This window comes from Macrobrachium rosenbergii, chromosome 5 (assembly GCF_040412425.1).
Source record: "Macrobrachium rosenbergii isolate ZJJX-2024 chromosome 5, ASM4041242v1, whole genome shotgun sequence".
In the NCBI taxonomy this organism is placed as follows: Eukaryota; Metazoa; Arthropoda; class Malacostraca; order Decapoda; family Palaemonidae; genus Macrobrachium; species Macrobrachium rosenbergii.
The window spans coordinates 37,885,797-37,897,989 of record NC_089745.1 but is presented as its reverse complement, the minus strand read 5'-3'; the positions used below and the strand labels follow the sequence as shown (position 1 = coordinate 37,897,989).

Genomic DNA, 12,193 nt, shown 5'->3' with positions numbered 1-12,193 from the left:
AGAAAAGAACAGTCAAAAGATTTAGTGTTGTCAAAACCTGTTGTTGTTTTTTTTTTTTTTTGCCAATCTGCATCTTTTCAGGTCAGCTTCCAGCTTGCATGTGGACGAATGTACTACTCAGAGCATCTTGTCTGTTCTTAATGAAAGGTAAATCTTTAGGGAGGTCGTTTTTTAGCTGTTTGGTTTCATTTTGACTCTTCTAGTAATCTGTCTTTTTTTGTGCTTGAATTCAATTTTTTTTACCGTAGTATTTTTCAGATTTTTATTTAGCGATCTGATTTCTTGTGTTTTTTCAATGCGCTTTTCAAAAGTAGTGCTGCTTTTTTCTGATCAAAGTCATTCTGATAAAATCATAATTATAAATAATTATTAAAAAAAGTGAAACTTTGTTTTTGTCTAGAAGGTAGTTTTCGAAAAAGTGAAGTGTTGTTCCCCTATTTACTTACAAATATAAGGATTGATAACCAATCCTAAATAATATTCACTTTAAAAATAATTCACCATCCATATTGTGATGTCTCACGTCCCCTTTCTCAAGTGGTGAATTTAACCTACTCTAAAATACAGGAAAAAGCGCTCAAATATTACGATATGATTTGTTTGTACAGAAACAAGGCCTTATTCTCTGCAGGATTTATTTGTACAGGAACAATGCCTTATTCCTTCTTAAGTAACAGCGTAGGATTATAATGTTCATTGTTAATAAAAAGAACTTTATTCATTCTTTAATTTTTCCTTTTGAAACGAATAAATGGACTATAGCTTATGAAGTCTGAGCTTAACTTAGAGACACGATTCCATCAATAATTACCAATAGAATATCAGAGCATTCAGGAGCCAGTATTCTCAATTTACTTTGCCTCTAACACTCCCAATTCCCCTCCCCTTTCTCCCCCCACCCCTTAGGCCTTCCAGCCGAAGTGGCAGAAGCGGTGAGAGGTCGCCCTTCGAGGGGTCGTGCTGTGGGTCCTCGTACGTTTCTTCAGAGTCCGAACTCGAGGTGGCAAAGTATCGGGTAAGGAAGACAAAGAGTGTCTCTTCTGTATACTGTGGGTGTGGTGATGGCTGGTCTCTCGAGTGTTTTTACATTTTTTTGTCTTTTGTTTTCAGCTGCATTCATATATTTGTTAAATGACTGGGAGGTAATTGTAGCTTTTGTGTTTTCCATCTGCATTTATATACTTATTAAGCAACAACTGGGATGTAATTGCAGCTAGTTTTGCCTCCATTTTTGTGTTTCCAGCTGCAATCAAATATTTACTAAATCACTTGGACCTAATTGCAGATGCTTCTGTTTCCACTTTTGTCTTTGGCTTTCAGCTGTATTGATATATATTATATATATATATATATATATATATATATTATATATATATATATATATATATATATATATATATATGATTATCTACATATATATAATATATATATATATATATATATATATATATATATATATATATATATATATATATATATATATATATATATATATATATAAAGTTTTGGGAAGAAATTGAAGCAGGCTCTTAACAGTTGCATGGTCTACCTTTTAGATGGATATATACACAGGTCATATCCAAACCATATCCCTATTGCTGCCTTATTGATTCCGATAACCTTCCTCTCTTCATTAGGCCTCTGAATTTTGATAAATTCTGACTTCTCTCTTTTTCTTCTTCTTCTTCTTGCAGGTCGTTTTGCTGGGAGAATCCGGAGTTGGAAAATCATCTTTAGTGACCCAGTTCATGACCTCAGAATACATCAATACTTACGACGCCTCGCTGGGTAAGTCGTGTTAAGAGCTATTCTGAAAACGGCAGTTTGGTTTAGGTACTGGGTTAGTTAAGTGGAATTCTGCTATATAAAATGAAATGCTGTACTTGGCTAGAGAGCAGATTTCCCCAAAATTTATATAACTTAGTAGCAATGTCCTCTAGTCTATTATTTTGACTGAAGTGATGAATGAAGTCACCACAGGTGAAGAGCCGTGGTCCCAGTTAATGATCCATAATGCTCGAGGATGTGTACGGCTATAACGAATAGTGATGGCAGGGGCAGAGAATTATAGCCTCCACTCAAATGTAACATTCTGATGACGATGATGATGATGATTTGGCTGAAGTGATGAGTGAAGAAATAACAGGTGAAGAGACGCAGCCCCATATATTCTTCTTTTCTTTCAGATGACGAGTTCGGCGAGAAGAGCGTGTCGGTCCTGCTGGACGGGGAAGAAAGTGAAGTCATTTTTATCGACCATCCGGCCATCGAGATGTCGGTGAGGAGATAAATGATCTGTGTAACTATTTTCTGCTCCCAAAATCTAAACATTTTCCGAGGTACTATTTGTCGGAAGTGTATGAACAGTGTCCTTGGAGGCTGGCAAGTTGGCAAGATCTCAAGTCAACTTTTTAGTTTTCTGTAAAAGAAAACTATTGAAAAGACTTTGTCTGTCCGTCCGAACTTTTTCTGTCCGCCCTCAGATCTTACAAACTGAGGCTAGAGGACTGCAAATTGATATGTTGATCATCCACCCTCCAACCATCAAGCATGCCAAATTGCAGCCCTCTAGCCTCAGTAGTTTTTATTTTATTTAAGTTAAAGTTAGCCATAATCATGCGTCTGGCACCGCTAGAGGTGCCAGACGCCGACGCATCTTCACTTGAACGCATCTGGGGAGCAACTGAGCGCTACCCGCTCACGGTTGAGAGTTTCATACTGCAGCACATCGAGAGTCTTATACAGCATTATGCGCTGTACAGAAAACTCGATTGCGCCGAAGAAACCTCGGCGCATTATTTGTTTGTTTTCATTAGTTTTAATCTAAGCTTTTCTAAAGTTCCATTCACCTGAAGTGTATGATCAGTGTCCTGGGAGGCTGGTAAGATGGCAAGATCCCAAGCCATCGTTTTTTTTTTTTAACCACTTTTCCTATTCCTCTTCTAAAGTTCTATTTGCCGGAAGTATAAGTCAGTTTTCAAGGAGGCTAGCAAGATGGCAAGATCTCTTTTTTTGTTTGTTTTTCTTCGAAATCATTTTCCTCTTTTCTAGAATATTTTGAAGCTAAGCAAAAACACTGACCCAAAATGCTGTCAAGATTACCTAAATTGTATCATTTGGCTATCTTGAATAATCTGAAAAATCTTATTTGGGATCAACAGTTTTTCTAATTTTCAATCTGACATTTTATTTTATTTTGTCTTACCGTTTGCCCAAAACATAGCAAGCTGCAATCAATGAGCTACCTAGGTATCTTTTTCTTAATTCCCCAAAACAACGATTTGAAAGGGCTTATCAAATGTCTAACTTGAAAGAGCATGATAGTCTTAGGCTAATTAAAGGTTAAAATGTCTTTCATCTCGTCATAATACTCTATCTTCCTGTCGCATGCTTCATCTTCAATTTCAAACGAATTTTTGTAACAGAGTTGTTGTCAACATTACGTCTCATGCTTCCAACAGGTCGAGAACTGCCTGACGACGTACGACCCTCACGCATGCGTCGTCGTCTACTCCATCACGGATAAGGGCTCTTTCAAGAAGGCTGAGGATACACTGAATTACCTCTGGCGGGAGAACTATACTAAGGACAAGGCAGTGATCGTCGTCGGTAATAAGGTCGACTTGGCTCGGTCTAGGATTGTCACCAGCGATGGTCAGTGAAGCTTGTTCCTGGGCACAAGATATAATGTGCACACACACACATATATATATATATATATATATATATATATATATATATATATATATATATATATATATATATATATATATATATATATACAAAAAATAAATACATGAATATATAAATATATAATATATATGTATATATATATATATATATTATATATATACATTTATTTATATATATATATATATATATATATATATATCTATATATATGTGTGTATATATATTTACTGTACAAATATATCTGACAGAAACGGGTAAAAAAAAGTCTTCATGCTACCAAAGAAACTTCAGCCTTCTTTTTCTGTCTTTTGCTTCACCTACCGTGCCACCCTTCCTCTCCTGTCTTACTTTCTCAAATGAGACTCCTGCCATGCAACTTCTCTTGTATAGTAAGTAGTGTAGTAGTCTTTCATATCAACTTAAGCCTGCACAATTTACACCCACACGTAGGCATTTACTGATAAAAGATCGTATATGCTGCGGAGGGGTACTGGCACAAACAAGAGGTGATCTGTGTTTAATGGGGACGTTTGTTTTGACAGAGGGCAAATCCCTGGCCAGTTGCCACGACAGCAAGTTCATTGAGACATCCAGCGGCATCCAGCACAACGTGGATGAACTTCTCGTAGGGATAGTCAAGCAGGTGAGGCCAAATATTCATTAGTCACTCAGGTGTTTCTCAGTGAGCGGTGTCTCAGTAGAACGTGAACAAGCGCTCTTTCCTCTACTATCTCTCTGTTCTTGTGTGATCTGTAGAGGTTTATTATGGATGTGATTCGTGTCATTTCAAGGAGGTTTTCATTCCGTACATGTACTCCCTAAATAATTTTTTAAAGCGTCCTTCCTCCTTCCTTGTGGGTGGAATCTACGCTACCGTTCTAGTACTATGCATGTCACCATTATTCCTGCCGCTGCTCACGCTTAAAATTTCTCCAATCCTTCCTTGCGAGTGGAATCTACGCTACCGTTCTAGTACTATGCATGTCACCATTACTCCTGCCGCTGCTCACGCTTAAAATTTCTCCAATCCTTCCTTGCGAGTGGAATCTACGCTACCGTTCTAGTACTATGCATGTCACCATTACTCCTGCCGCTGCTCACGCTTAAAATTTCTCCAAGACTATGAGATTATTCGTGTTTTGAAAATTCAAGTCATTTGAACGTTCCTATCAGTTTTCAGTATCTCTGGTTACGTGCAGCTATCTAATCAAAATTCTATGTGCTGTTGAAGGAACTAACGTGATACCTCATCGCGTGAAACCGAGCTCTCGGAAAATGACCGTTTCTTCCACTCTCCCCTGACCAGGTGCGTCTACGCTTGGCAGCCCACCGAAAGCGCATGAAAAAGATGTCGGCTTCGAAGACGTCCCTGAGTCTTCATGCGGCCAAGGAGCTCCTCAGCAAGATGTGCCTTCTGGACAGCAAGTCAAAATCCTGCGAGAACCTGCACGTCCTTTAGGACAAGAGAGAGAGAGAGAGAGAGAGAGAGAGAGAGAGAGAGAGAGAGAGAGAGAGAATAGCGAAGGGTGCTCTTGGGCCTACCTTCCTTCTTACTGACTGGTTGAGGCGCCATTTGTACAATCTAAGGTGTTGCGCGTGAAGTTAAAGACTAATATAACTAGGGTTTACCTTCTCTACCCTCTCTTCCCTTTCTATAACCGTAATTAACGATAGACGATAGATGCAGCGTATTGATAACTGATAATAACATTTTTGTCTCTTTTCCACTGAATGGTATAAGGCTGCACAAACTCCCGGAGTTTCTCGGTATTTGCTGTATCTTTTTCTTTTTTTAAATAGTTCTTGGGATTGTATACTGTCCCATTTTCCCTATCCATATTCCTATAAATAACTTTTTCACACATATCCTAGATAAGGAGAGAATGACTTACGCAGATATGGGTGCGTAGATAATCTTTAATAATCCCTTAATTATCTTCTTTCTAACTCGAAAAGGAACGGTTGTCTGAAGGACACACACACACATAGAGTAAAATAAAAACCAATATCTTATAGATATTTTTTCCCCAAGATCATTTTCTTATTACTCTCTTAAGTAAAACGCTAAGACAGAAATCCGCAAGCACTGGAGGCAAGATTGAACTTCCGTGTTTTTTATCCTTCGCTAACATTAGAAATTACCGAGATGTTACAAACACTCGCGGAGCTTTTGTGTTAATGAATTTCTTGTTTGAATTTTACTCCCAAAGACTAACGCTGACTAATGCTTCGATAGATTTACCCAAGGAGAAAGTGACTGGGAGAAAGTTACAGAGAGAAAGTGATTAAAAGGGTTTCGTATTAATGAATGCCTTAATTGAATATTTCCAGAGATTAACACTGACTGTTTCGATATATTTGCCCAAGGAGAAAGTGAGAGAGAGAGAGAGAAAAGTGAGATAAAGTGAGAGAGAGAAAGTGATCGAAAAGCTTTCGTATTATTGAATACCTTATCTGAATTATGTTCCCAAAGATTAACACAGACTAATGTTTCGATATACTTACCCAAGGAGAAAGTGACAGAGAGAAAGTGAGAGAGAAAGCTACTGACAAAACGTGGGTGAAAAACCTGTGTATTATTGAATTCCTTATCTGAATTGTGTTCCCGAGATTAACACTTTCTTATTAATGTATTCCTTATCTAAACCATATTCCCAAAGATTAACACTGATTAACGTTTCGATATATTCACCCAAGGAGAAAGGGACAGAGAGAAAGTGACAGAGAGAGCGACAGACAAGAAAGTACGACAGAGAACGTCAACTGTAAATTAATCCTAGATGACGCGAGAGAAGGAAAACAAATAGCCCGCGTTCTGTTTTATTCTTGAGAATGTCGTCAACACTCCTTTTCATCTTTAACAGTAAAAAAACAAAAAAGTTTATTCGAAACTTAAAACAAATCTCTGATCCAGTTGGAACGTCTCCAAAGCTCCCTGAAAAGTAGAAGAAGAAGAAGAAATGGAGAAAGGAAACAGTCTTGGCAGTGATTCACGGAGGAGAGAGAGAGAGAGAGAGAGAGAGAGAGAGAGAGAGAGAGAGAGAGAGAGAGAGAGAGTGGCGTAGGATTATTTTTCAAAATGACAGATAACACTGGACGCCATTGTTCCGATACCTTTCGCTTGTTAAGACATAATATGCCCTCAGAATCGTACCGTGACTTTGTAATAACACTTAGTAATAAGCAATTATTCATTTTCTTATTAAAAGCCAAATTCTACTTGAGAATTTAGCAGATTTCTTATAAAAGAAAATAGTTTTTCCTAGTGACTTTGAGTTGAGTGAATTAGTGACACAAGATACTCGCGTTGTAAACATTTTTCTATGAAGCCAACTTTCAAGTGCATTAATTTTCGCTATATAACTTTCCGTTATGAGCGCCAGGATATAAATTTTGATAAAAGTGTTTTTATGAGGTCAAAAGTGGAAGCAAAAATTCATGCATAAATCATAATATCCTTTTCAGTCAAGCCTAAAATAGCTTTGACTTTTTTTTTCGGGTCAATTTATTTCAAATGCGAACTCTGCAATAATTATCAACTCTTGATTTTCGTTAGTGAGACGTTAACACAAGTGAAGAATAGTTATTTATATTTATTAATAATTTCTTCGATATGATACGGGAGTTTCACTTCTCTCGTTAGGACAGAAAATATCTAAAAAAATAAATTAAAAAAAGGATTATCGCGTTTAGAGGTACAATGCTTTTTCTAATCAGTTAATCTCTGAACAACAAAAGCCCATTCACAAATGAAAATAAACCCCTGATTTCTCGATTGATATAATAATTAAAAAATCATTTTAAATGTTCATTGAAATGACCAAGTCTTCAATTTCCCAAGCCACAATCGTGAAGTTATTTACTGTCATTTTTCAAATTCACATTCGTCTCGAACAGAACAGTTTACCTGTATGAAACCTGATTTAATGTCACGTCGCTCAGATTTAACGGTCACATGACAAGTATACAAAACATTTTGACATAAATTCACCACCAATTGCATGAAGGTGCACTCGTGGCAAATTTGGTAAAATGTTCAGTACTTGAAATTTTTAAGCATTTCATGCAGTTCCTTTTTGTGTGTTAGCCACAGACTTACTCTAAAATGGGCGTCAAGATGGATGTTTTAACAACTAATATTCTCTCTCTCTCTCTCTCTCTCTCTCTCTCTCTCTCTCTCTCTCTCTCTCTCTCTCTCTCTCTCTCTTTAGAGTTTCCACTGAAGGCATAAATATAAATATAAGACAGTTTTTCTTCTTAACCATTACATTACACATTCCTGACGTAGAAAACTGTTTTATGAATGGAGGAGATTCGCCACTGTACGATAACCATTCCCTGAATGTTGTCGTCTTCTCTGAATTTAAATGAGAAGAAGAATAAATCGCCATCTGTAGGCATGTAAATTCTATTCTCTGCGCGCGCGCGTGTGTGTGTGTGTGTGTGTGTGTGTGTACGTGGTTGTGTATGTATGTGTGCGTGTGTGTGTGTGCCAAGGTGCCTCGAATTTCACTGAACTGAAAGCTAATCGACCATTATAACAGCTGACCTGAATTACTGAATAACCAAAGCTTAGGAAAGGACAGTTACGATCCCTTTGTAAGGAGGATTGCTGCAGAGATCAATGGGGAGTCAAGCTAAGAAATTAAATAGAATTTAACAACTGTGAAAATACGCTCAGCGATTTCAAGTTTTATAGTTACGTGATGATGTAGATCTTCTGAAGACATTTCGATTTCTTGTTCAGAATAACAAGTATTGTATCTGTGAGAAAACGTTTCTTCACTTACAAGTTAAAATATGTACTGGCAATTATGGAAGAAAGGCCAAATATATACATAAGAAAATAAGAGATATGCTGCCTATCAATGACTATAACAAAAAAAACTATAGAGTCAAACCATGGTGGTAATGCCTCTCGTAGGGGGATGAGGCATGGCACCATGCCATGAAATATAGTGGCTTTTCGTTCCGCTGACAGTTTTCCGCTTTCCTTTTCGCTCGCCTGAACGGATCCCTCTCGTTCTCAGTATGTAAGACCGGCTTCTGCGTAGATTTAGAAAAACAGATCTCATATAAATGGTTATAGGGTTATGGTATTTGGTGTTATGTTGCTGTTGTAATGTTGTAAAATAGTAATGTATAAGTATACAATATACATATATATATTTGTGCATTTAATGGTTCTGATGACTAAGGTGTCTGGGAAGCGATTTAAGTGTGTACGTACCGGTGTATGTATGTGTATGTGTGATGTACGTATTTTCTTTTGCGTACAGATTACAGATTTAATTGATTTTTGCTCTGCTTTTCCTTTCACTTTTCGTTTTTAGTTGGATGGCAACATTCATATGAATAATGAATACAAAATCAAGTGCTATCATTGGTTGAATTCATTGGAAATGGCCTGGAAGTCAGTAATAATAGAAAACGCCCTACAAGTCAATCACCGATAGAGAACGGGGTGGAAGTCAATCAGCAATAGAAAACGGGGTGGAAGTTAATAAGAAATAGAAAATGGGTAGGAAGTCAATAAGTACTTATAGAAAATGGGGTGGAAGTCAATAAGTAACAGAAAACGGGGTGGAAGTCAGTAAGTAATAGAAAACAGGGTGGCAGTCATCAAGTAATAGAAAATTGATTGGCATTCGATAAGTAATGGAAAACGGGGTGGAAGTCAATAATTAATGGAAAACGGCCTGGAGGTCAATAAGCAACAGAAAACGGCCTGGATGTCAGTAAGCAATAGAAAATGGGGTGGAAGTCAGTAACAGAAAATGGGGTAGAAATCAATAAGTAACAGGAAAAATGATGGAAGTCAATAAGTAATAGAAAACGGGGTGGAAGTCAATACCTAATAGAAAACGGACTGAAAATATATAGCTTTAATGAGTGAACGGAGAGAGTACGAGTCAAGAATACAAGGTTACTTCATGAATACCATGAACGTTCGGAGGGAAAACATTCGTGTATAAACGTCTAGTGTCGAAAAGTTGCAGACTTATATTCACGAGGGAGCTGAGTGCCAACATTCATGAGTCAAGAGTCAGCATTGAAGAAATCAAAGTGGGTAAAGTGTCATGAATACCAATGGCCTAAGTATTACTATTAATACTGATGAGCTAAGCATTAACATTCATAAGTAAAGGCCAATATTCATGAGTAGTTGAAAGTAAACATTCATAATCTACAGTCCAGTATCAAAGAGGAAACGGTAATTTTAGCAGATAAGAAAATAACTTTCCAAGATACAAATAATCTTGAGAATTTCTTTCGGAAACTTTTAATCTGAGAGACAAAGTAAAAAAGGAATATTTCTCACACATCAGCCAAAGAATCCTTCAGCGAAAGATCAATATAACAGCTGAGATATCAAACCAGATATTATCCTAATCACGAAGATGATCATATAACGAAACACGTATATAAAAGATGCGTTTGTTCCATAAGAACTTTTAAAGTTTTTGGTTATTCAGTAATCCTGAACGTTGCTTATCAAGAGGCAAAGATTGGCATGACTTTGGGTTCACTTGCCCTCGGAATTCTCGAGACCTAGAAACGGAACCAATTTCGGTCACAGTAAAGACTACTTAGGACCTTTGGAATGTAGACTCTCTGTTCTGTCCTTGAAATCCGCCAGACCTAACCGGAAATTGTGCCCGAAATATATGCTCTATCGTCATTTCATGTCGTCTCTGCTGACATACCGTGGAATAAATCTCATTCATTGCGTGAGTTTTATCAACGTTTAGTTCAGAGGTAGAAAGCATACTGATGCGACAAACGTTGGATGATGACGTGACTGGTTGGTATTAATGCAAAAGTTTGACGTTCAGTTTCAGAGCGAAAGTTTGGTGACTTGGTCATCAATTTAGTTCGGTCGGTTGCGGAACGTATGGCAGTCGGCCCTGAGTTTTAAACGTTCAGTGATGTTGAGGTACGACTCTGGTTAAGAGACGAACGTTCTACACTGAAATAAGGTGTAAAAACGTTCGACGATGAATGTCTAACGTTCCTCGGCGATTAGGCGGCGCGTTCAGTGACTCGAGAATAAGTATACCACGTTCATTTTGATGTTCGATCCGTGTCAGTTACAACTTTTCAATCTTCCTCCTCCCCCTCCTCATTCTCCTCGAGGAGAACACAATCTTCACTACAGATTTTTTTCTACTCCTCGTCTCCGTAACATTTCGAAGTGTTTCGTCAATTGTCCAGCATTTGATGTATGTTAGAATCTCAGATAGAATCTCTGCTGAGAGGCACCTTGGTAGGGAAAGTTTATATATAAGAAAAGTAATGCTTATCATCCTTACATTATCTATGAAGCATCAAGACAACTAAAAAGATTCAGACAACCAGAGATCTACAGCCGATCCTTAAGACAATAGGAATCCCTGTGAGATGGATTAACCTTTTCACACGGAGATTTAGAACGCAGTTTATCCAATATATATTTTGATACTTGAGAGTGAAATATACTAAAATATGGTTATAATTTTTCCCACTACTTTATTCAAGAAGAGACGGCCAGGGTGACTTTTTACCGTCTTGACAATTATCCCAAAGAATCAATATTCTTGCGTTATTTTAAATCTGATGTTAAGCTTATGTTCCTATGCTGTCAACGCTTCAACAAGACAAGTGTTAATTACTACAGTGGAAAGACGGTAACGCAACTAGTTGCTAATTTTATCAACAATCAGTAACCTGACATTGCTGCAGTCAGAGGAGAAATTATTTTCCGTTTCTATATATATATATTTGTTGATATATATATATATATATATATATATATATATATATATATATATATATATATATATATATATATTATATTTATATATATTATATATATACATATAATGTACATATATATATATATATATATATATATATATATATATATATGTATTTTTATATATTATATATATATATATATATAAATGTATGTATATATACATATATGTGTATACACATATACATTTATATATTTCAATTCCTTGTCACTATTACAAAATGACGACAACTTTTTCAGGAAGCAGAATCTTCGGCCGTCTCTTGGTTCTTCTATAGCATAATATGAAAGGCCAAAAAAAAGAAAAAAAAAAACAATAATACAATCTCTTGTCTCTTTGTCCTTAGTGCCTACATCACTATACGTAGTCTGATCTTATAGTCCTCTTTTATATTCTCAGTGACATCAAATTCCTCTTTTATATTCTTGGAAATAAAATCGTCAGGTGAAACTCTTCTTATATGACTGGTTTTTTCATTTACCCTTTCTTCATGCGTATTTGGAAAATATTCCTCAGTGAGAGAAGAATCAAGCGTAGAAAAAGTTGGAAGTATATTTCGGCACGAATATACAAGCGGTCAAGTATTTTATCTTTTGAAATTACCCGTTGATTAAGTACTATCGCTTTTGAAAGTACCCTTTGAGTAAGTACTCTCTCTTTTGAAAGTACCCCTTGATTAAGTACTCTCTCATTTGAAAGTACCCT

The 12,193-nt window shown here is 36.6% G+C and overlaps 1 protein-coding gene and 1 long non-coding RNA gene across 20 annotated transcripts in view; one reads left to right on the top strand and one right to left on the bottom strand.

Moving 5' to 3' along the window:
• LOC136838668 (GTP-binding protein GEM-like) overlaps window positions 1-5,220 on the top strand; it is a 282,807-nt gene extending 277,587 nt beyond the window's left edge. For 13 of the 18 annotated variants that reach the window (XM_067104023.1, XM_067104040.1, XM_067104036.1 and 10 more), the window contains 7 exons: window positions 82-147; window positions 907-1,015; window positions 1,695-1,788; window positions 2,187-2,278; window positions 3,462-3,654; window positions 4,235-4,335; window positions 4,999-5,220. In XM_067104023.1, the coding sequence (XP_066960124.1) occupies window positions 82-147; window positions 907-1,015; window positions 1,695-1,788; window positions 2,187-2,278; window positions 3,462-3,654; window positions 4,235-4,335; window positions 4,999-5,151 (808 nt within the window). In that variant the 3' untranslated portion in view covers window positions 5,152-5,220. The remainder of the gene's footprint in view (window positions 1-81; window positions 148-906; window positions 1,016-1,694; window positions 1,789-2,186; window positions 2,279-3,461; window positions 3,655-4,234; window positions 4,336-4,998) is intronic. The other 5 variants (XM_067104038.1, XM_067104032.1, XM_067104031.1 and 2 more) reach the window with 1 other exon arrangement.
• The window catches only part of LOC136838671 (uncharacterized), a 526,494-nt gene that overhangs the window by 296,105 nt on the left and 218,196 nt on the right, over window positions 1-12,193 (bottom strand). The window lies entirely within an intron of this gene.